This window comes from Podarcis liolepis, assembly GCF_965112155.1.
Source record: "Podarcis liolepis genome assembly, chromosome: 3".
Taxonomy (NCBI): Eukaryota; Metazoa; Chordata; class Lepidosauria; order Squamata; family Lacertidae; genus Podarcis; species Podarcis liolepis.
Genome location: NC_139557.1, coordinates 105,000,371 through 105,025,314, shown reverse-complemented (window position 1 = coordinate 105,025,314; position 24,944 = coordinate 105,000,371). Strand labels below are relative to the sequence as shown.

The window sequence follows — 24,944 nt, the reverse complement described above, 5'->3', positions numbered from 1 at the left end:
GCTGTTAACATGCTTCACTGGAGATTACCCTCTGCTCTGAAATTATCAGTTATAACCAAACACATAAGTTCTTGGAAGAGAGTGTTCTCACCAGGGCAGGCTCAGGCTATTTTATTGTCCCCTTCCTAGCCACCAACCTGCACCCTACATCTTGTTTGCACTAGGGATGTGTGGCATGGGGTGGGGGGGTGGGGGTTGTTCCCTCCTCCAACATTTCCCTCCCCTGCCCAACAAAAACCAGCCTCCTTTCCCCTGTTCTACAGAAGTGAAGTAAAAGCATTTGTTGTAGTTCCTTGGGTGGAATGAGGGAGCGGAGCTGCAGCTGAACTTTCTTAAAAATAGCATTTACTCCTATTTTAAAAAAACAAAGACCAGAAAATAGGGTTTGCAACAAAATTTTGCAGGGCGGATTATGCCTGTTCAGGGTTTCAACCATTTTCTTCTCTTCCAGAACACTCTGTTCCACACACACACCTAGTTTTAAACACTTATTCCTATACCAAGTCAGTCAGCATTCAGTGCACACTGAGTGTGCTCAGTCCTCATAGGTGTGTCTCTGATTTATGCACACTTTTAGGGTCTCCCCTCAACCTGAATTTTTTTTTTTGTACTTCTGCAAACCATAGAACTATAGAGTTGGAAGGGACCCCAACGGTCATCGCGTCCAGGCATAGGCAAACTCGGCCCTCCAGATGTTTTGGGACTACAACTCCCATCATCCCTAGCTAACAGGACCAGTGGTCAGGGAAGATGGGAGCTGTAGTCCCAAAACATCTGGAGGGCCAAGTTTGCCTATGCCTGATCTAGCCCAACCCCCGCAATACAGGAATCTTTTGCCCTTGAGTTTCCCAAAGCTTGTTGAGATGCATGCAGATTCCGGTCTTGTTTTGGCTGCATAATGATCCACAGCAGAAAAAGGGAAGACACTGTTAGTTTGTAGAATTCTACCCAACTAATCCAATAGAGCCAACAAAGAGAATGGAGCATTAAAAATTAAAAATAAAACTAAGAAGAATTGGGAGTGTGGAAGCTACAGGCCAGTTAGCTCAACACCTGTTCTACGAAAACTGGTGGGAAGCATTGTTTAAGATGGGATTCCATGCTAAGGACTGTAAGAAAGGAATAAAAAATAAAACTGCCAATATATCCTAATGCCTTTATACAAATCTCTAGTGCAAACGCTTGGAATACTGTGTACACCTCTGAAAGGCTATTGCGGGGCTGCAAATGGTACAACAAAAGGGGGTGACCAAAATAATCAAGGGAGTGGAGCAATTCCACTATGGGGAGATGTTACAATATTTGGGACTTCCTAGTTTGGAGAAAAGTTAAGAGGAGACATGAGGTAAGATGGAAGGCTTTTTTCAGTCAGAACTTGCTGGAACTCAATTCTGGCACCTCTCAGGTGGGTGCCAATGCCTTTCTAAGAGAACAAGGGATGCATTCATGGTGAGCTCCGACACCTCTTTCTCTAAAAAAATAGCACTGGGGGGGGGGAGTACTTCTTCACACTACGGAATTTGTTCCCACAAGAAGTAGTGAGGGCTACCATCTTGGATGGCTTTAGAAGAGGAGTAGACAGATTTAGGGAGAATAAAACTATCAATGGCGGCTAGCCAAGATGGTGATATTCTGCTTCTTTTGATGGAGGCAGTATGTATCTGTTGCTGGGGATCATATGTGGAGATTCCCGCCTGCACTAAATGGCCTTTGGCCTGATCCAGCAGGCCTCTTCTCCCTGTTCTTACTCAAGCAAAAGGCAACAGAATTTTTTGCAGTCCTGCTTCCACCACCTTCCCTCTTTCTCAGACTTTTTTCCAGGTCAAATCCCATCTGGCCATTTAACTCAATAATAAGACGGTGATAAATGATTCCCAAACTCTGTTACACTGGGCACACTGTTTATTAGTCTTGGCTACAGGCAGTCTGTTTTCCAATTCAGCTGAGGGAAGAGAGAGAGAGAGAGAGAGAGAGAGAGAAGGCAAGCCAAATTACTCTGCACCACTTGTGGTGTGTTTTGTTAATCTACAACATGACTGGGAGATGCCACACTGAGGGGAACACGTTCTCTTGCCATTAAAAAAACCCAAACCAAATTACAGCGACAATGGCTTGGGTGACAGGCTTATGAACTGCATCAAAACTGAGGGACAGATCTTCATTGTGTAAATGAAAGAATTTCAAAATAAAAATGCTCAGGGATGAGGGTTCTGGGAGAAAAATGCTGACAGAAAAATATTCCTTTCCCAGCTTAGAGACAGCTATGGCTTATATTCAGCAGCACTAGAAATCCTGTTGAAGAGGGAGGGTGACTAAAACAGGCCCAGGAAAGTTTTAAGGTCAGCTCTTAATCTACCTGCACTTGGGTTCCTCAGGAATAGACACTCAACAGGCATCATGAATTATTGGTGGATTGTTAAACAGATGTTTTATAAAAACCCTGGCCAAGGCACATCTATAATTAGCTATCAGCTTTCCAACTTTTACCTTCAGATAATTATTCCCATACTTGAAGCACAGTGAAAGCTCCTTAGAGCAATGTTTCCTAAACTTGGGCCTCCAGCTGTTTTTGGACTACAGTTCCCATCATCCCTGACCGCTGGTCCTGCTAGCTAGGGATGATGGGCCTGTAGTCCAAAAAACAGCTGGAGACTTAACTTTGGGAAACCCTGCCTTAGAGGAAAGCTGGGGTACAAACGCTATTTTCAAAAATCCACAGAGGAACCCCCTGCACAGCTGTCTCAGAAAACCTGCAAGTCGCATAGGCTTCTAGGGGATGGACCAAGGCATGAAGGCCAGCCCAAGATGCATGCCACCTCAGACTGGTTAGGCTATTTTGGCACCTGAGCCATAAGAAACACAGGAAGGTGCCTCATACTGTGTTAGATCATTGGTCCATCAGACTGGGAGTGGTTCAGACAGAGGTCTTTCTCAGCCCTACCTAGAGATGCCCAAACCTGTTGCTTCTTCACACAGTTCGTATTTAAATGATGGAATTCGCTGTCACAAGGTACAGTCTCAGCACCTGGTATTCAAAGGCATACGGCCTCCAATAGTGGAAAGAGAACATAGCCATTGTGGCTGGTAGCCATTAATAGCCTGATCCTCCTCTTTTAAGGCCATCCAAGTTGGTCATCCTCCTCTTTTAAGGCCATTGCTGCATCACTGAGAGCCAGTGTGGTGTAGTGGTTAACAGCGGTGGACTCGTAATCTGGTGAACCGGGTTCGCGTCTCCGCTCCTCCACATGCAGCTGCTGGGTGACCTTGGGCTAGTCACACTTCTCTGAAGTCTCTCAGCCCCACTCACCTCACAGAGTGTTTGTTGTGGGGAAGGAAGGGAAAGGAGAATGTTAGCCACTTTGAGACTCCTTCGGGTAGTGATAAAGCGGGATATCAAATCCAAACTCTCTCACTCTCTCTTAGTGAAAGCAAATTCCACAGTTCAGCTTAGGCGCTATGTGGAGAAGTACTTTATTTTGCCTGTTCTGAATCTCTCAACATTCTTCATGGGATGACCACAGGTTCTAGAATTCTCCGCACTGTGCATAATCTATCATGCCCCTCACCTGTTACTCGCCCAAATGTTGTAAACTTCAGCCTTAAGTGAAAAATCCTGTTAAATTTGCCTTGTCAGGCACTGTGGATTTACTTGATTTTACTGCGTATTCTGCTGTTCAAAACTGCTTGTTTTTTAAGTTGTATTTCCTTCTTATTTTGTATTACATTGGTTTTAGGTAAGCCACCTTGTGTATTTGTTGTTAAAAAAACACCCCAAGGTATAAATCAATAAATCATCAGCACCAAAGCACCAAAGATCTGTTGTTTGTCACCTGGTCCACTCTGGGCGGTTTTAAAATAAGGTTCATATAACACAGTGAAGAAAAGACTTCTTTTTAATTAAATAAAAATTAAGCCTGTTTTGCAAAAGAAAGAAAGGGGGGTGATGATATTGTTCCTATGCCACGTTAAGGGTGAGTCACAGTTTTCTATTAAATTTCTCAGACTGCTCGCTGAACGTTTGCTTAATCTGTCATCATTGAGCGATGCTTCGAAAAACAAAAACAAGTGGCAGCTCTCTCCCTCTCTCTGCTGTATTAAAAGACAACTGCTGCTTTCTTCCCCACTGAACAGGCAAGATTTTGTGAACAGGAAGCCAGTTTGCAGATCGCAAAAGAAACCTGGAAATGCCATCCTGAAAATACCAAGTATTATCCTAATGATTATTGCATGCTTTCATTATTACCCCTCTTTATAAGTATTCCTATCTGGCTTACCATAGATTCACTGATAAGGAGGAGGAGGAGCGCCTCTTCAACGTTGTCATGGGGGCTGTAGATGCTGAAAGATAAACAAACCTGTTGTTTTAATATAAGCAACACCAGCAGCTCGCTCATGGGACACTCTTGTTAACACCACCACAGGACTAGTAACTTGAACCGTCTCATGCATGATTCATACGTTATATAACCGCTTCTTCAGGCCAGGATGACTAAAAGCGGCAGGGTGTATCCTAAGAGAAAACTCAGCCCTGACTCAAGCGAGGCAAAGCTGTTTGGTTAGACACAACTTCTACACATGAAGCAATTTCTCTCCTGGGCAAAAAACAACAACTCCAGATGACAAGTTAAGTTTTCACAGATGGGATATTAAGAAAATGGTAATAAAACACAGATTGTACGGGGCCCACAGAGACCCACAACCAAAGACCTGCCTGTGGTTTTGAGCTAATATCTGAAATCCAGCACAAACCTCCTCAGCTCTTTGCCATTCCTCCAAGACCTTCGTTCCCTAATACACATCTCCCAACCCTCCAACTTCAGACCCTGAGAGCTAACACATATCCTTTCCTGTTACTAGATTTTTTCCTCCTCTAGCCAAACTGATCTTCTGCTTCCCTCATGGTGCCAGGACCTCAAAAACTCAAGGACTACTCTTTAAACATGAACCTGCCCAGACCCTGACATAATCTTCTGAGGCCCTTCTTCTGAGGCCATCTTCGTGTGCCTCCTCCTCGAGGTCCAGAGGGTGGCAACACGAGAACGGGCCTTCTCTGCAGTGGCTCCCCGTCTGTGGAATGCTCTCCCCAGGGAAGTTAGCCTGGCGCCTTCATTATACACCTTTAGACACCATGCAAAAACATTCCTTTTTAACCAGGCCTTTTAAAATGTGGCTCTTTTCAGGGGTTGTTGTTATTGGGCTGTTGTTTTTATTCTGATTATATATGTTGTGATCTTTTCAGTGAGCCTCCCTGAGACCTCCAGGTATAGGGCAGTATATAAACTCAATCAATAATAACAATAATAATAACACTAGTAAAGGTAAAGGTAAAGGGACCCCTGACCATTAGGTCCAGTCATGGCCAATTCTGGGGTTGTGGTACTCATCTCGCTTTATTTGCTGAGGGAGCCAGCGTACAGCTTCCGGGTCATGTGGCCAGCATGACTAAGCCACTTCTGGTGAGCCAGAGCAGCGCACGGAAACGCCGTTTACCTTCCCGCCGGAGCGGTACCTATTTATCTACTTGCACTTTGGCGTGCTTTCGAACTGCTAGGTTGGCAGGAGCAGGGACCAAGCAACGGGACCCCACCCCGTCGCGGGGATTCGAACCGCCGACCTTCTGATCAGCAAGCCCTAGGCTCTGTGGTTTAACCCACAGTGCCACCCGCGTCCCTTATATTTTTTGTTAGTAGTTATCAATTCACTAGCTTACCTGCAAACTATATTCAGCACATTTCATGATACGTGCTTTTCATAGTAGGGGGAAACTATATACCTAGAACGGGGGGGGGGGGGCAACCCGTTTTCCCTCAAGGGCTACATTCCTTCAGGAGTAATGTGGGGGCTTTCGAACTGCTAGGTTGGCAGAAGCAGGGACTGAGCAACGGAGCTCACCCCGTCGTGGGGATTCGAACCGCCGACCTTCTGATCGGCAAGTCCTAGGCTCTGTAGTTTAACTCACAGCGCCACCCACGTCCCTCTAATAATAACACTAGAATATCAGAAATCTGTGAGGGATTCTTGCCCACTTCACCTGTTACTCCCATGGAGTGGGTAAGTCTGGGGAAGGAGGCTGTAGGGGCCTTGCATTGAGTCCAATTCCCACCATTGCTCCTCCTGTCTTTGCCATTAACATGTTCACCATAATGTCTGCAGCAGGGAGGGTATTCCTGCATGTATCGGCTTTTGGAACAATATAGAAACTGGGCCAAAAGGTTATCCAAATGGCACAGGGAGTCTCCGTTCATAGAGAAGTTCGTACTGAAACTCCCTCTTACCTCCCGCCACTGCCCAAGTTATGACAGACATGGTGTTGGGACCGCTGACAGCTGAGGGAGGACACATGTGACTTGGGGGTGGAGCTAAGGGCCAAGCTCCACAGCTCTTGTCATCACATGACTCAGGTGTGAAGAGGGCTTCTTTCTCCTTCGGTAAGTGAACTGAAATCTACAGGGCATTGCAACCAACACAGCCAACAACTGTGGACATTGGATTCTTATCTCATTATACATGACTAAGCCATTTTTCACCTTCTCACCCCTTGCCTTTTCCTGTAAGACCTATTGCAGTTGTTAAGAGTCATCAACAGGCTCATCTCAGCTATCTGACAATCACCCATTCCCACCACCCTTCTGAGTAATACCCCTCCCCACCTTCTCACTACATAGAAGGATCTGGCAACTTCTGTTTCAGTGTATCTGAAGAAGTGTGCATGCACACGAAAGCTCATACCAAGAACTAACTTAGTTGGTCTTTAAGGTGCTACTGGAAGGAATTTTTTTTATTAAGCCAACAACTGCGAGGGTTTTGCAAGTAGCATACAAACGAACAGTACCAGCCAGCCGTTGCTAAGTGTCTTGACTGCCTGCCCTTTCATGTTATTTTATCTGGCCCTGGATGTAACAGCCCCAAAGAACTCTATACGCACTTATCTCCAGTGTGTAGCTGCAGTCTTCGGCGAAGGGTAGTGCAGATGTACAAATTATCCTCTTTGTTCATGAACTCGGGGAGAGGATCAGATAAGGGGCTCCAGTAACAATCTTCGCTCAGGGAGTGCAAGAGCAGCTCTGCCAACTGCTTGGCAGCCGTCTGGAGAAGAATGGACAGAAAATGAGGGAAACATGTTTTTTTTTTAAAAGCCCACAGTGACACCTATTTGCCTACCAGGTTGATGATTCAACTTGCTATGAGCCAGTACACATGATACGTCGGATCTGTATCAGATTGCTTTTTTAACTCGGTCAGGACAGCCACACACGACTCACCTTTCCAGCTGTCTCAAGTACGCATAGAAATGCTTTGCTTTTGGGTATGGCTTTCGTTCTTAGGATTCTCAGCTCCAGTAGTATATATGGGTAACATTTGTGAATGAGTTGTTCCGCCTGGCCTTTGGCTTGGAATCAACTTGATCCCCTCCCCCTCTTTCCTTTTTCCTTTCTCTTTCTGTAATGGAACTCCTATTTGGGGACTTCCCTGGCTTTTTTCTGGCCCACGTAGGACCAGAAGAAGAAGAAGAAGAGTTTGGATTTGATATCCCGCCTTTCACTCCCTTTAAGGAGTCTCAAAGCGGCTAACAATCTCCTTTCCCTTCCTCCCCCACAACAAACACTCTGTGAGGTGAGTGGGGCTGAGAGACTTCAAAGAAGTGTGACTGGCCCAAGGTCACCCAGCAGCTGCATGTGGAGGAGCGGAGACGCGAACCCGGTTCACCAGATTACGAATCTACCGCTCTTAACCACTACCCCACACTGGCTCTCTGGATAGTTGGCGTTGGTGAAGACTTAACGTTCTCATCCCAAAAAAAGTTTTTGATTTGAGTTCCTACTGAAATGAGGCTGCATTTTTAATGTTTTAATGTCGTATTTTAATCTTGTTTTTAAGTTGTATTTCAATCAATTGTTTTTATACCTGGTGTCAGCTGACCTGAGCCTGGTCTTGGCTGGGGAGGGTGGGATATTATTATTATTATTATTATTATTATTATTATTATTATTATTAACAATTTTAAGTGGGACCCATGACACAGTTCACAATGTGGAACACCAGCTAGGAAACAGAGAGTTCAACTAGCTCAGGCTATTTTTCCATCCAGCACACAGTTGTCTACTCCAACAGACAGAACCACTCCTGTGTCTCAGCCAGGAGTCTTTCTCAACAACTGATGCCTTCTCCTTCTCCTTCTCCTTTCCTTTTCCTTAAGCTGCAGGTTCTAGGTATTGAAGCTGGGGCTTTTGGGATGAAAAGCATGTATTCTACACTGAACTGTGAACCCTTCCCCTATTTAGTCTCACACTGCAAGAGTCATCTAGTCCAACCCCACCCTGCCCCCGCAATGCAGGAATGTTTTTCCCAACATGGGGCTCGAACCCGCAACCCTGAGATTAAGAATCTACTGCTCCACCAACTGAGCTACCACCCTGTGATGGGTAAACTATGGTTTGTATTGTTCTTTGGGGGAAGCCACAGTAAATAAAGCCCTACTTTCTTTGAGAGAGTGTCTGTGTGTGTTTGTGGGTGTGTTTGCTTTACTGCACGTTTCACTAGCAGTTTCAATTACTTCCACTTTTGTTATGAATAAAACCAGACAAATTGGAATAGCCCAAGTCTTTGATTTATATTATAACAGTCTTTGGCAAAAGAAAAAATAAAAGTGTGGGGGGGAGCATTATTATTGCTTAGAATACAATGCAAGTAAAAGGCATTCACAGATTGCCATGTAGTATTCCAAATTAATTTAATTGTATGCTTTGTCATGTTAATCCTATCTAAAAAGCGTTTTTTGTCATTGATGCTGTTAAAAATATTTTGAAACCGAATTAGCAATACAATATTAAAACCGAAGTCTTCACCCTTCGAAATAGCCCAATAATTTAGAAGCAATTACATCGTTAATAATTTGAAGAAGTAGCATTTCAAACATCATGATAAACCACGATTTTGAGATGTTGAGAACAAGCCACGCTCAGCACTGGGCTCCCACTTTTCCCTGATCTTCCTTCATCATGGCTGGCAGGGAAGCTTTCATTCCCATTTTTGATTAACCACGGTTTAGCGTTACATCCAAACTCTACACTGTGGTTAATCTTAGAACACTGACTTGGAATCGACCTCCAACTTCATCTAACGCCCTGCATCAGCTTAAAGCATGGAACGAATTATAGTTTCTTGCTATTCGTAGTTTGAAGTTAGCTTGGCTTTGGGGGTTTTTAAAGCAATAGTTAAGATCAACCACCATTTGTCAGGATTGGATGAAATGATAGGCTGTGGTTTATTTAAAAAGGCTTCTGAACATCTCTCAGAGGCACTGGAGGAAGACAGGGGAGACTAGAGTGTCTAGGTGTGCATCGTAATTTCAGCTAAGATCTGGTAATGGGAAACTTTTGGTGGTCCTGCTATTCCTTAGACTGGGAGCAAGTGGCGGTAGAAGCCCTTTAAACTACAGAATCAGCTTCCTAGTACTTTACTCAGGGTTTTAAAGATTATGTAGTTGGATAATGACAACACTTACATACCTATATACTAGCCAAGCATATATGGATTTATAGTTGCTTGCATATATAGTGACATAATACAGTAGTACCTCCGGTTAAGAACTTAATTCGTTCTGGAGGTCCATTCTTAACCTGAAACTGTTCTTAACCTGAAATACCACTTTAGCTAATGGGGCCTCCTGCTGCTGCGGCGCCATGGTGGTGCAATTTCTGTTCTCATCCTGAAGCAAAGTTCTTAACCCGAGGTACTATTTCTGGGTTAGTGGAGTCTGTAACCTGAAGCGTCTGTAACCTGAAGCATCTGTAACCCGAGGTACCACTGTATACCTTTCATTTTTGTTCTATATTTCTTTATATTACTACATTATACTTTATATTTCTACACTTTATATTTCTGCATTATTTTGTTCGGTTTAAATACCCTCAATAATTTTTTTTAAAAGATTAGCTTTCTTTTATTATTACTGTTTATTGTTCTAATGCAGATTCTTGATTTTATCCAGTACCCCATAGTTTTATTGCAGCGTGATTTTCCTCGTGTTGTTAATTTTGTTTCTGTGTACCTCGCTTTTCAAGAGTAATAATAATAAAACAGGCTGCAGGTTTCATTACTTAAACTACTGTAGGCTATTGTCAGGCTGATTTACGTATAATGCAGAACAAATACCGCCTATTTGCAGTGCAGTTGGATGCTGCTGAAAGTAGGTGAGGCCATCACCCTGCGAGACTAGGAATCATGGGGAATTAAATTCCCATGTTGCCCAACTTTCCTTGTGGTGTAGTGGTTAAGAGCAGTGGACTCGTAATCTGGTGAACCGGGTTCGATTCCCCGCTCCTCCACATGCAGCTGCTGGGTGACCTTGGGCGAGTCACACTTCTCTGAAGTCTCTCAGCCCCACTCACCTCACAGAGTGTTTGTTGTGGGGGAGAAAGGGAAAGGAGAATGTTAGCCGCTTTGAGACTCCTTAGGGTAGTGATAAAGCGGGATATCAAATCCAAACTCTTCTTCTTCTTCCTGGGCATTGCAGCACATGTCCACAGCAGCATCCCAGCTTCTGCAAACCACAGGAACTACATTTTTCATAGCTCCTGGCATCGCTTAATGCTGACCCAAAGTACACGGAACCCTAGTATGGTAGTTTCTTGGAGCGCTCCTCTCTGTCCCCAACCCACCTCAATAAGTTTGGGGAAATTAGGGGCAGTGGGGAAGGCTGGAGAATCTCCACAGCCAAAATGGATCCGTTTCAGAATCAAACTCCATCCCCCTCACCTTCCTCCCACATGCCCACATACACCTTTCTGCCTATTACAGTGGTACCTCGGGTTACATACGCTTCAGGTTACAGATGCTTCAGGTTACAGACTCCGCCAACCCAAAAATAGTACCTCAGATTAAGAACTTTGCTTCAGGATGAGAACAGAAATTGTGTTCTGGCGGTGTGGCAGCAGCGGGAGGCCCCATTAGCTAAAGTGGTGCTTCAGGTTAAGAACAGTTTCAGGTTAAGAATGGACCTCCAGAACGAATTAAGTTCTTAACTCGAGGTACCACTGTACTGCATTTTCTTTTCACAAAATTGCAACATTCACAGAGCTCTTAGACAAAGCTGAAGAAAACAATTGAGCATTAGGCTGAAAATGCCAATCATAAGGAACGTATTTTGTCACTGGATTTTGCAATTGCGCTCATGTGGAAAAGAACCTAGTAAGCAAAACAGGCATGCAAAAGTCAGCCTAAAATCAGAACTTCTCTCTACGGGTGTTTCCCAATTCCAATTCCATCCAACCTTGTTATCCCATTAAACGATGAAAAATTGCAAGGCTGGACTCACAGTCCATAGGAAGGAATAGTACTAAAGAATCCCAACTGTCTTTTTTCCCCTTCTCCTTTCCTCAAATTGCCATCTGCTAAATGAAGGGCTACCTCATCTCCTGGGCTTACCATTCTGAAGCTCTGGGTAGACTTCGTTTCCATGGTCCGCAATAAGTCTCGGAGGTTTCGTATTCCTTTTACGATGTTGCTAAGAGGAAGGAAACGGCAAGAAATGTAAATTAGGGCTGATTTGATTGTGAACTAACACGATGAAGAGAGAGAGGGAAAAACAGAACATCTCTGACATTTCAAAAAAAAATTACCCAATCATGCTCAGGTTGGGCTAATCGTAATAAAAAACAAATGAATGAGACCTTAGAAGGATAGCTCATCCCAGATGGTGGAATATGAGACGGACTCTGATGAGTACAGGAGACATTTGGAAGCTTTTCCTGCATCCTGTTTTAAAGATCTTTTGAAGGATAGCATCTAATCGCTTTGTCCTTGGCACATAAGATGAGGTTCAGTGGTTCAAGCAGCAGTCTAGGAGTACAGACTTGGACCCACACCTCCACTCACCCATAAGGGTCACTGTGTGATCTTGGTTGGGCCAAGCTCAACAGCTTAAGTCTCTTCTACCTCAGTGTTGCCACGATGGTGAAATGATGACAAAATGATGATAACTACTCTATTTAGAGGGGACACGGGTGGCGCTGTGGGTTAAACCACAGAGCCTAGGACTTGCCGATCAGAAGGTCGGCGGTTTGAATCCCCGCGACGGGGTGAGCTCCCGTTGCTCGGTCCCTGCTCCTGCCAACCTAGCAGTTCGAAAGCATGTCAAAGTGCAAGTAGATAAATAGGTACCGCTCCGGTGGGAAGGTAAACTGCATTTCCATGAGCTGCTCTGGTTCGCCAGAAGTGGCTTAGTCATGCTGGCCACATGACCCAGAAGCTGTACGCCGGCAGCCCCAGAGTCGGCCACGACTGGACCTAATGGTCAGGGGTCCCTTTACCTTACTCTATTTAGAACGTAAAAATGGAAAGCATAATGCTGATGGTCAACAAAAGAGGTTTAACGACTCTCTCAAGGCAAATCTTGAAAAAAAATGTAGCATGAACACTGACAAATAGGAAACACTGGCCTGCGAGTGCTCCAATTGGAGAATAGCCTCTACCAAAGGTGCCATGGGCTTTGAAGACGCTCGAACTCAGGATGAAAGGGAGAAATGTTCTAAGAGGAAGGCACATTTGGCAAATCCTTACCGTGATCAACTCCCACCTGGAAACCTATGTCCCCACTGTGGAAGGACGTGTGGATTCCGAATTGGCCTCCACAGTCACTTACAGTCTCACTGTTTTAAAACCGTGCTCATGGAAGACAATCTTACTCGGCTACGAGTGATCACCAAAGAAGAAGAAAATGGAATTGGGGTGGGGAGTGGGGAACTATGTATGCCGTAGACCAGGGCTTCTGAAACTTGGGGCTCCAGCTGGTTTTTTTGGACTACAACTCCCATCATCCCTAGCTAGCAGGACCAGTGATCTGGGATGATGGGAACTGTAGTCCAAAAACAGGTGGAGACCCAAGTTTCAGAAGCCATGCCATAGACATAACAAGAGCTCCACAACCTACACTTGCTTAGAACTACAACTTCCATCATCCCTAACCATTGACTATGCTGGCTGGGGTTGATGGGAACTGTAGTCCAAAACATTTAAAGGGCACTGGGCTGGGGCTGGCTTCTATAGGTTGTGTAAAGAAACCTATAGACTTCCTTCTTCTTGAATGAAGAGTATTTTGCAGGCCTATTTTATGAACAGAAGTGCCTGAATGGATCGTTGTTTATGTTACAACGTACTAAAGAACATGTCCTCTGATGAAGCCCTTTCTTCCCAAATCTGACGGCTACTTAACAATTTATATTGCAGGACGCGTGCGTTCATTGCAGACCACCAGGTCTGAAGCATCTAAATTCACTGAAAACAAATATATGTAGGCACATCAGCTGGTGATAGTTATTCAGGCACCAGTGTCTTCAAGATGGAATTACCACAGTGCACTTCGTATGAGGATGCACTTGACCTGGAAAGTGGAGAATACTGCAGGGGGGTTTCTGACAGAAGCGAGACCCTGTCGCCATATAACACCTCTGCTAACAGATCTGCATTGCCTGCCGATTTGCTGCCTTGCCAAGTTCAAGGTGTTGCTATTAGTATATAAAGCCCTTATATAGGGACGCGGGTGGTGCTGTGGTCTAAACCACTGAGCCTCTTGGGCTTGCTGATCAGAAGGTCGGCGATTTGAATCTCCATGCCGGAGTAAGCTCCCGTTGCTCCATCCCAGCTCCTGCCAACCTAGCAGTTCGAAAGCACACCAGTGCAAGTAGATAAATAGGTACCACTGCAGTAGGAAGGTGAACGGCGTTTCTGTGCGCTCTGACTTCCGTCACTGTATCCCGTTGCACCAGAATCGGTTTAGTCATGCTGGCCACATGACCCGGAAAGCTGTCTGTGGACAAACACCAGCTCCCTCAGCCTGAAAGCGAGATGAGTGCCACAACCCCATAGTCACCTTGGACTGGACTTAACCATCCAGGGGTTCTTTACCTTTACATAAGGCCCTTAACAGCTGTGGGACAGTTGACTTGTGGGATCTCCTTGCCCAAATATATGTCCCCTGGACCACTTCGATCTGTGGAACCAGCAGCTCCGGATGTTGCTGGACTAGCTCTCCCATTATCCCAGACCATTGGCTATTCTGGTAGGGCTGATGGGAGTTGGAGTCCACCAACACAGGTCCCTCCATCCTCAATATAGTTCCCAATTCATTCGTATGATTAGATAATAGTTTCCCAAACTTGGGTCTCTAGCTGTTGTTGGATGTTTAAACTCTGTGTCCATTCAACTTTTTCAAAGAATTGCTGTTGTTGTTTAATTAAATTTATATACTACCCTTCATCATAAGATCTCAGGGCAGTTCACAGAATGAAATACAAGACAAAAACACAAGCAAATGATCAAAACAAAACAAAGGCTGTAGAATATTAATCTGCCAAAGGCCTGGTAGAAGAGGAATGCTTTCGCCTGGTGCCTAAAATATATAATGAAGATGCCAGGTGAATGTCCCTGGAATTCTATGTTCGTCCTTTGCATTACCTGGAATTTATGCCATGGCCTGGAAAGAAATGGTGGGAGCAGAGGGGAGAGAGATTGGTTTTCTGCTTCCCCAAATGGGTTAGACTAGACAGTTGATAAAGCTCCCTCTAATTTTTATGATTTTGTGCTTCGTTGTACTATGTTGTTAACCACTCTGGTTCTTATGGGAGGACAGCAGGGGAAATAATGATACATTAGCAGCCCGTCTCCTTGTAAGAACTCGACATTATTTAGAGCATTTTCACAAATAATTCCACTTCTGGAAATAGAAACCACTCCGCTCATATAATATAATGGCCACAATCAAGTGTCCCTCCCCTGTTCCAAAACGTCAAGAGTCTTGACTTATAAAGGGGTCTTCTTGTGCCCCCTTGTGGCAGAAAAAGAAATGTGTGCCACTCAAGCTATGTGACTTGTCTTCTCCCACCCTTTGTGTTGAAAACCAAATTTTAAGGGAAATGATTCACATTCCAAGAGCAGAAACACGGCTCAGCTTTCTTATAGTTCAGGGACGTAGGCTGTTGCTTCCACTAATGGTTCACTCAGGGTTGTGATTAAATGACACCTAGGTCTGCAGTCCTAGGAGCACTGACTTGGGAGTAAGTTTGCACAGAACACAGGGTTGACGTAGATTTTAGGGGTTCCTAGAGGAACACCCCCCAATCAGGCACAAGAGCACTGTGCATGTATGTGCCTGGGGCTCTTTTCTCACTAGGTAAAGGTAAAGGACCCCTGGATGGTTAAGTCCAGTCCAAGACGGTTGTGGGGTTGCAGCGCTCATCTCGCTTTCAGGCCGAGGGAGCCAGCGTTTGTCCACAGACAGCTTTCCGGGTCACGTGGCCAGCAGGTAAAGGTAAAGGGACCCCTGACCATTAGGTCCAGTCGTGGCCGACTCTGGGGTTGCGGCGCTCATCTTGCTTTATTGGCCGAGGGAGCCGGCGTACAGCTTCCGGGTCATGCGGCCAGCATGACTAAGCCGCTTCTGGCGAACCAGAGCAGCGCATGGAAACGCTGTTTACCTTCCTGCCGGAGCGGTACCTATTTATCTACTTGCACTTTGACGTGCTTTTGAACTGCTAGGTTGGCAGGAGCAGGGACCGAGCAACAGGAGCTCACCCTGTCGCGGGGATTCGAACTGTCAACCTTTTGATCGGCAAGTCCTAGGCTCTGTGGTTTAACCCACAGAACCACTTTTGATGCAACAGGACACCGTGATGAGTGCCAGAGTGCACATAAACGCCTTTTACCTTCCCGCCGCAGCAGCACCTATTTATCAACTTGCACTGGCGTGCTTTCAAACTGCTAGGTTGGCAGGAGCTGGGACAGAGCAACGGGAGCTCACCACGTTGCGAGGATTCAAACTGCTGACCTTCTGATCGGCAAGCCCAAGAGGCTCAGCGGTTAGGGTGTCAGATCAGGACCTAGGAAATGAAGGTTCAAATCCCCACTCAGTCACGTCTGGGTGATTTGGGGTCCGTCAACGCCTCTCAGTCTAACCTACCTCACAGGGTTGTTTGTTGTGAGGTGAACTGGGCAGGGGGAGAGTCATGCATGCCAGCTTGAGCTTCTGAGAGCATCTTGGCTGTGAGTCTTTGAAGAGCTTCTCCCTGCTTACAAGCCTTTTTCTGCCTGGCCTGGGAGGGCGGGGCCCGGACTGACTCCAGCTGCAAAAGCTGAGGCTGCTGAACAGACACTGGGGCTGAAGTACTGTTTAGGGGTTTTTGTTATGGGGGTGTTGTTGCTGCTATTGATTTTTTTGGGGGGGGTATCATCCTTACGATTTTTTTTGTATCATCCTTATGATTTTTTTGGTATCGTTCTTATGATTTATGTGGAAATTGTTTCAATTTGGTTGTGTACGTTGTGGTGTTTTTTATGATTACTTTTGTTATGTTTGCAAATTACGTATTTTTTCCATGTCGTAAGCTGCCTTGAGTGTGGTTTTAACTGAGATAATAGAAATAAATAAATAAATAAATAAATAAATTTTATTATTTATATTCCGCCCATATGACTGGGTTTCCCCAGCCACTCTGGGTGGTTCAAAGGCAGAATAGTAAATACACAATAAAACATCAAACATTTAAAATTTTTCCTATACAACGTACAGAAAAGGCAACATACAAATGAAATTATGAGTGTACGTATTTTATGGAAGGAAAGCTGTGATATAAATGCAATAAACATTTAATAAATAAACTAACAGCTGCACCGGTTTGACCAGGGGTTTCAGTCCTTGTCCTCTTGCATTTTATTTCTGATTAATTCCATAAAAATGGCTGTTAGGGTGTGCGCTTCTGTCTGTCTGAAAGGGAATTTAACAGAGCCCAGGTTTAATGGATAAGCAGGCTCTGGAGCTCCAGCAAGGGTCAAGGGAATGGGATACCCTCCGCTCTCTGAATAGTCTTGCTTCAGCTTGGTTTAAGAAGGAATATAAGCGAATGGGAGTTGCAGTCTACCTGAGAGTCTCTCGCATGACCGGCCTACTCTGCTTGGCAGTTGTGGCAGCAAGGGAGGCAAAACCCTCCTTCCACTTCAGGACTGTCCAAGGGGATTTGTTTGAACACCCCTTCCATTTTGCAGCAATGTGTTGCACTGGTTCAGAGGTCCTGGCACCTTTTTCTGTCTGTGCTTTGCCTAGAACGTGTCCAGAGGAGGGCAACCAAAATGGTCAAAGGCCTGGAAATGATGCCTTATGAGGAACGGCTAAGGGAGCTGGGCATGTTTAGCCTGGAGAAGAGGAGGTTAAGGGGTGATATGATAGCCATGTTCAAATATATAACAGGATGTCACATAGAGGAGGGAGAAAGGTTGTTTTCTGCTGCTCCAGAGAAGCGGACACGGAGCAATGGATCCAAACTACAAGAAAGAAGATTCCACCTAAACCTTAGGAAGAACTTCCTGACAGTAAGAGCTGTTCGACAGTGGAAATTGCTGCCAAGGAGTGTGGTGGAGTCTCCTACTTTGGAGGTCTTTAAGCAGAGGCTTGACAACCATATGTCAGGAGTGCTCTGATGGTGTTTCCTGCTTGGCAGGGGGTTGGACTCGATGGCCCTTGTGGTCTCTTCCAACTCTATGATTCTATGATTCTAGGACGGCATCAGAAGCCTGTTACGTGAAACCAGACTCAGCATCAGTCATTCGAAATGGCAGAGAACCTGCGTCCACCTACCCTCTTTTCAAATGGGCCACGTAAGCGCTCTGCAGGGCTGCTTCCAGGAAGTAAGGCAGCTCAAAGTCCAACGCCGACGCTTGAGTGCCCTTTATGCCTCTCGGATGCGTGTTGCCGAAGCTCTGAGAGGGGGGGGAAAGAGGCGTCACTGTTTGCAGGTGGCTAAAACTGTGTCTTTATTTTTCCTCCCAAAAGGACAGAGAAATTGGCTAATGTTTGGGAACCGAGACGAGGCAGAGACAAACTGAAAATTGCACTAAATCATCTGTGTTGGCTATTTTTGCACTGTTTTCACAGGCAAGATGCCTGCATTTCTCAGAAAACCTCCGTATACGTCTGCCAATTTGCTGCAGAGCTTGGGACCCATCAAGCTAAACAGCAGACTCACAAAAGATGTTTCTCTAGGGGCTCAAGAACCTCAATTTCTGGTGCCTGCCTAGAACAGGAGGATTGCCAAGAACTTTGCAGGCTCAACTGCACAGCTGGTGGGCTTGTTCAGCTGAGTGCGCCCAGGCCTGGATTAACCATGTAACATCTCTATGACTCATAGGAGGGAAGCATCTAACTAGTATGTACTGTATAATGCCACACATGCACATAGAAATCATTCAATGCATTAAAATAGATACTTTACAATGAACAAATATATTTAAAACAAGAAGGTATTTAAATGTCAATAATTCATTGCACACACAGGAAATATATCACTGAAAAAAATGAAAATACCGATTTACGTAAATTTTGCATATGCAGATCTTCACGTGCAAGTGTAGGTACAAATTTAGAAATACAGTGGTACCTCAGGTTACAGATGCTTCAGGTTACAGACGCTTCAGGTTACAGACTCCGCTAACCCAGAAATAGTACCTCGGGTTAAGAACTTTGCTTCAGGAGAGAACAGAAATCGTGCTCCGGCAGCGCGGTGGCAGCGGGAGGCCCCATTAGCTAAAGTGGTATCTCAGGTTAAGAACAATTTCAGGTTAAGAACAGCCCTCCGGAACGAATTTAGTTCTTAGCCCGAGGTACCACTGTAACTATAATTTCTAAATACAGTGGTGCCCCGCAAGACGAATGCCTCGCAAGACGAAAAACTCGCTAGACGAAAGAGTTTTCCGTTTTTTGAGTCGTTCCGCAAGACGAATTTCCGCATGGGCTTGCTTCGCAAGACGAAACGTCTTGCGAGTTCTTGCGAGTTTGTTTCCTTTTTCTTAAAGTCGCTAAGCCGCTAAGCCGTTAATAGCCGCTAAGCCGCTAATAGCCGTGCTTCGCAAGACGAAAAAACCGCAAGACGAAGAGACTCGCGGAACGGATTAATTTCGTCTTGCGAGGCACCACTGTAACTCACAGTTAGAAATAACTATAAGTGGAACTACAGCGCATAGGTATAGATGTAAAATTAGAAATCATTACAGTGGTACCTCGGTTCCCAAACGGTTTGGCTCCCGAACAAATCGGCTCCCGAACATTGCAAATCCAGAAGTAAGTGTTCTGATTTGCAAACGTTTTTTGGAAGCCAAATGTCTGTTTCGGCTGTTGGCCTTGTTTCTGAGGCCAATCAGCCAACCAGAAGCCGCGCCTCAGCTTGCGAACATTTTGGAAGTCGAACGGACTTCCAGAATGGATTGAGTTCGGGAACCAAGGTACCACTTGGTACCACTGTATAGTGGTACCTCGGGTTAAGTACTTAAGTCATTCCAGAGGTACCTCTGTACTACAATTCAAACAGAAATGCTACACATCTCACGATACAGAAAGGGGACTTCGGTGTCTCCTCAGGCTGCTGTTCAGGTCCTGCTAAATATCAAGGGAAAACTTAAAAGTCCAACTGTTCTTCCATATTATAATTCTTTGATTTTAGAGCAAATAGCCCTTCAAATGCTCATTCAAAGGGAGGACTGTCCTCTCTAGGAGACATACCATAGGGATATCAGAGAGCCTTGGAAGCTTCCCGTCTCCTAACATTCAGGAAGTGCTAAAAGGGCCTTTGAAGGAGGCTTTTGTTTACCTTCTCGAGTTCCTGTAGAAACACTTGAGCCATCACACAGGCCCTTTCAAAGCAAACCATGACTTCTTCCTCACGTTCGGAGAGGCGGGCGCGGGAAGCGATGGAATTGGGCGAGCGCTCCAGCGCCAAGCCTGTAAGGAGAGCAACAGCAAGTTCTTATTAAAGCCAAGATGGAAATTGCCTATGAACAGTTGTCACTTAATGTATCACGTCGTGTCACCTTCACTCCATCCACTCGCATGCACACCTTGCAACTTCCCGTACAACCCACTCCTGCACCTTCACAAGGTCTTGTTTATCCTCATCGCCACCAGTGGCCGCCATTTCTGAAACTACAGTGGTACCTCGGGGCCCCGTTCGCATCCTGAACAGAACGTAAGACATGACTACGCGTCTGCGCGTGCGTGGGTCGCGTTTTGCCACTTCCGCGCATGCGCGTGACATCATTTTGACCGTCTGCGCATGCGCGAGCGGTGAAACCCGGAAGTAACGCGCTCTGTTACTTCTGGGTCGCCACAGAGCACAACCCGAAAATACTTATCCTGAAGCGTATTTATCCCAAGGTATGACTATATAGCTCGCGCATTTCCACTCTAACTCCCTAGGCGTTTGTCATTGGGCAAGTGACTCTATATTCTAAGAATCGCCTTGCCCAATATATGCCCACTTGGGACACCTTGATCTGCAGAGGTTGGGCTGTTCCAGATGCCACAGAATACTTATTTCACAGTCGTCGTCGTCCCCCCCCCCCAAATCAATCTTTTAGTGTGTCAGCAGTTACACTTTGGAACTCCCTGCCAATTGATCTCAAGCAGCTGTCTTTGCTGTAGTCTTTCTCCACCTCTCTTCTCCCCCAACCTTATACTATATATAACATTAATGCCTCACGTCAAACGTAACTGACCTGTAGAAAAGACTCTTTAACCTGAAAATAGAGACAATGCACGTACTTTTGAAACCCAAGAAAATATTTAATAAAACCTACTTTTTTCCTTAAAAATGAAATAAAAATCTTCTAGCAAGCCTATCCAGGCTACATGTGTTTTCATCTGATTTTAGCTTATTGTTTATTTTGATCAATGTTGAATATTTAAATATCTGCTTTAACAGTATTTTACTGATAATTTCATCATCATCCTCATCCTTATCCTCATCATTATTTACCACTTTGAGGTGGTGGTGGTTGTTTTTACAGCTTAGTGGTATACAGTCATACCTCGGGTTACAGACGCTCCAGGCTGCGTTTTTTGGGGTTACGGACCACCGAAACCCGGAAGTACCGGAACGGGTTACGTTCGCAATCCGAGCATCCACTGTATAAAGTTTGTTAAATAAAATAAACAAAGACATCCCTGAGCATTGACCAAGCAGGCAGAGGATGATGGGAACTGGAGCAGACCTTACTGAGGAAAGTGGGCCAATGGTCAGATTCAAAACAAGGCAGCACCTGCTCCTCGCTCTTGCCTCTTTCAACCACTCACACCTCTGCACCACACACAGGATTTCGTCCTCTGCCCTGCCTTCGCGGAAACTGCACAGAATGTACAGAGGAGGTGTTGGGAATGAGAAAAGCCCTTCCCTTTATTCTTCCTGTCCCTGAAAAGGATGCTCTCTCCACCACACAAAGCTGCTGAGGGGCAAAGAACAAAGCATCACATGAGTCAACACACACAAATAAAGAACAGGCAAACATCCGCATGCATGCAACTCATGACAAATCGTATTTAAAACGGAAGATCTGAAGAGATGTTCCCTTGCCTCACTTCTGTGTAGCTTCAGGAGGAAGAGGAAGAAGAAGAAGAAGAAGAGACAGAATGGAGGTGGGCAAAGCTGTGGTCCTCCAAATGTTGCTGGACTACAACTCCCATCATCCATGACCATTGGACATGCTGGTGGACCTGATGGGAGCTGGGAGTCCAACCCCTGCTTTAAACAGATTTAAAATCCATATGGTTTTAATTCTATCCATGTTTAATCGTATTTTAATGATTTGATTTTTTCTAGGTTTGGGGCCGTTCTTGTTTTCATCTGTAAGCCGCCTTTAGGGGAAACGGTGGGGCTACAACTAAATATACAATAAATAATAACACCTGGAAGGCTACAAGATCCTCGTCCCCGAGATAAGAGCATTCTGCCTCACATTGGGCCAAAGGGGAGGTGAAGTTGCCACATCGCCAATTTAACTTGCTGCAGGACTGCAGAAAAATATATATATGCACAGCTTTGCTGTCTTCCACATGCAGCACCATATGCATTTTCTCACGTCCTCCCACACAGGCACAAACATGCAAAAGCATAAAGAGGCATGAAAATCAAGCTCCAATCAGAAACACACATTCTTAGGGTGCCGCTGAGAATAAAAGTGAGAACCTTCCTCTCTCTAAGCAGCTGCACATATTTCTGACCCTCCAAGTGTCTCTATTTTCCAGGGACAGTCCCAGATTTACAGAAGCCATCCCGGTTTCTGATTTGATCCCGGAATGTCCCACTTTTATTTAGGACGCCCGTATTTTCATGGGAGAAATGATGGAGGGTATGGAATAGGATGTCCCTATTTTCATGGGAGAAATGTTGGAGGGTATGGAATAAAGGTAAAGGTAAAGGGACCCCTGACCATTAGGTCCAGTCGTGACTGACTCTGGGGTTGCGGCGCTCATCTCGCTTTATTGGCCGAGGGAGCCGGCGTACAGCTTCCGGGTCATGACTAAGCCGCTTCTGGCGAACCAGAGCAGCGCATGGAAGCGCCGTTTACCTTCCCGCCGGAGCAGTACCTATTTATCTACTTGCACTTTGACATGCTTTCAAACTGCTAGGTTGGCAGGAGCAGGGACCAAGCAATGGGAGCTCACCCCGTCGCGGGGATTCGAACCGCCGACCTTCTGATCAGCAAGTCCTAGGCTCTGTGGTTTAACCCACAGCGCCACCCGCGTCCCAGTGTATGGAATAGGGTGTCCCTGTTTTCATGGGAGAACTGTTGGAGGGTATGATATTTAGGCCTTGGATGACACTTGCAGCTTGGGCCATTTTAGTAAACCGAGGCTGTTTTAAGGAACTGATCTTTCCACAACAACAACTAACACCTGTGTCCCTCCCTAGAGATCAGTTATTCTTTCCCCACACTGCTTGCATGTTGTTCTGGTCAGGATGCAACAGCTCCCTCAGGGATGTTACAAGGTCTGCTCAGGTCAGGCAACAACAAAAATAGCCCAAGAACTCCAGTGTCTGCGTATACTGCAAACCGCCCTTTGATCCTCAGATGAAGGGCGGTACATAAATTGAATAAATAAATTCGCTACCATGGGTCAACGTCTGTCCATCCTAGATTACACCGACTGACCTGGTCTTAAGAGAAAACGTTAGGCCAATGACTTGCAGTCTTAAGCATGTCTGTCTGCTCAGCGGGAAACACAATTGTGCTCTTAGGGGCTTAATCCCCAACTGACTCTGTTTAAACAATTTATAAGCCGCTTATCTCCAAGAGTGGTTCACAAGGATATAACCTCAAAAATAATAATAATAAATCAGTTATAAAATCAAACATTGATTAAATGCTTGCTGGAATACAGTGGTGCCCCGCAAGACGAATGCCTCGCAAGACAGAAAACCCACTAGACGAAAGGGTTTTCTGTTTTGGAGGTGCTTTGCAAAACAAATTTCCTATGGGCTTGCTTCACAAGACAAAAATGTCTTGCGAGTTCCTGCGGGTTTTCCCCCCCTCCCCCCCCTTTTCCCCAAGCCGCTAAGCCGCTTAACAGCTGATCTGCTGAGCCGCTTAACAGCTGATCCGCTAAGCCACTAAGCCGCTTATCAGCTGATCCGCTAAGCCGCTAAACCGCTTATCAGCTGATCCGCTAAGCCCGCTAAGCTGCTAATAGCGCTAATCCGCTAAGCCACTAATGGGCTTGCTTCGCAAGACGAAAAAACCGCAAGACGAAGAGACTCGCGGAACGGATTCTTTTCGTCTTGCGAGGCACCACTGTAAGTCTTCAGCAGGGGCCTGAAGTTCAGAAGGTAGGAGACCTGCTTGACCTTGGCTGGGAGGGAGCTTCCATAAAATTAGGCCCACCATACTGAATGCAAGGCTCCTGGTGGATGCAAGCTATGTACCTGAGCCCTGAAGGGCCACTGACAGTGACTCCTGCAAAAACCTCCTTGATCAGTCACAGGTATGAGGGATGAGGTGGTCCTTGAGGTATCCTGGACCCAAATTGTTAAGGGTCTTCTAAATGAATGCAAGAACTTTGAACCTGGTCTGATACCATATGGGCAGCCAGAGCAGCAGTGGCGTAGCGTGGGTTGTCAGCACCCGGGGCAAGGCAAGTAATTTGCGCCCCCTAACCCGTGGATTTGCGCCTCCTAACCCTAACCCCCAGATGTTGCGCCTGGTGCGGCCAGCCCCCCCTGCACCCCCCACGCTACGCCACTGCAGAGCAGACTTTTGAGCACTGGAGTTATATGTGTTTTGCACAAACCGGAGCTTCTGAACCAGGCACGCGGGAAGCCCCACATAAAGTGCATTGCAATAACTGAGCCTTCAGGATACTCTGGTCCACAAAAAGTTTATGCCATAATAAATTTGTCGGCCTTTAAGGCAATCCAGCAGAGGTGGGGAACTTCTTTCAACCTGAGGGCCTTCAACTTCTACCAAATGGCTGTCTCCTTCAAGCCTGAGCTCAATGGAGGACCAATGGTGCAAGAAATATTGTGGTAGTTAAGCCCAGTGCTTTTTTTCCCTAAAAAGAAAAAAAAAATGTTTAGGGGTACAGTATTCTCATTTTCCTACTCATATTGAATTGCTGCCCCTCAAAGAGGCCAGACTTCAGTTCACAAAATGTTTAGGGGTATGCATCCCCCCAGAAAAAAGCACTGGTTAAACTACAGTCATACCTCGGGTTAAATATGCTTCGAGTTGAGCGCGTTCAAGTTGCACTCCTCGGCAACCCGGAAGTAACGGAGCACGTTACTTATGGGTTTCACCGTTTGTGCATGCGCAGATGCTCAAAATGACGTCACGCGCATGTGCAGATGCAGCAAAAAGTGGCGCGCGCATGCGCAGACGTGCCATCGCTAGTTACGTTTACCTCTAGATGTGAACGGGGCTCCGGAACGGATCCCGTTCATATCTAGAGGTACCACTGTACTCTGGGAACTGTAGCTCTGTGAGAGGAATACAATGGTACCTCAGGTTACAGACGTTTCAGGTGATATACGCTTCAGGTTACAGACTCTGCTAACCCAGAAATAGTACCTCGGGTTAAGAACTTTGCTTCAGGATGAGAACAGAAATCGTGCGGCGGCGGGAGGCCCCATTAG

At 45.7% G+C, this 24,944-nt stretch overlaps 1 protein-coding gene and 1 long non-coding RNA gene across 5 annotated transcripts in view; both read right to left on the bottom strand.

Annotated features, from left to right (window-relative positions):
- Positions 1-24,944, bottom strand: part of LOC310702832 — a 311,903-nt gene that overhangs the window by 138,046 nt on the left and 148,913 nt on the right. The window lies entirely within an intron of this gene.
- Positions 1-24,944, bottom strand: part of TTC7A (tetratricopeptide repeat domain 7A) — a 183,744-nt gene that overhangs the window by 143,493 nt on the left and 15,307 nt on the right. For all 4 annotated transcript variants that reach the window (XM_083494305.1, XM_083494306.1, XM_083494307.1 and 1 more), the window contains exons 4-8: positions 19,632-19,762; positions 17,627-17,748; positions 11,428-11,506; positions 6,926-7,086; positions 4,275-4,338 (exon numbers count right to left, since the gene is read on the bottom strand). In XM_083494305.1, the coding sequence (XP_083350431.1) occupies positions 4,275-4,338; positions 6,926-7,086; positions 11,428-11,506; positions 17,627-17,748; positions 19,632-19,762 (557 nt within the window). The remainder of the gene's footprint in view (positions 1-4,274; positions 4,339-6,925; positions 7,087-11,427; positions 11,507-17,626; positions 17,749-19,631; positions 19,763-24,944) is intronic.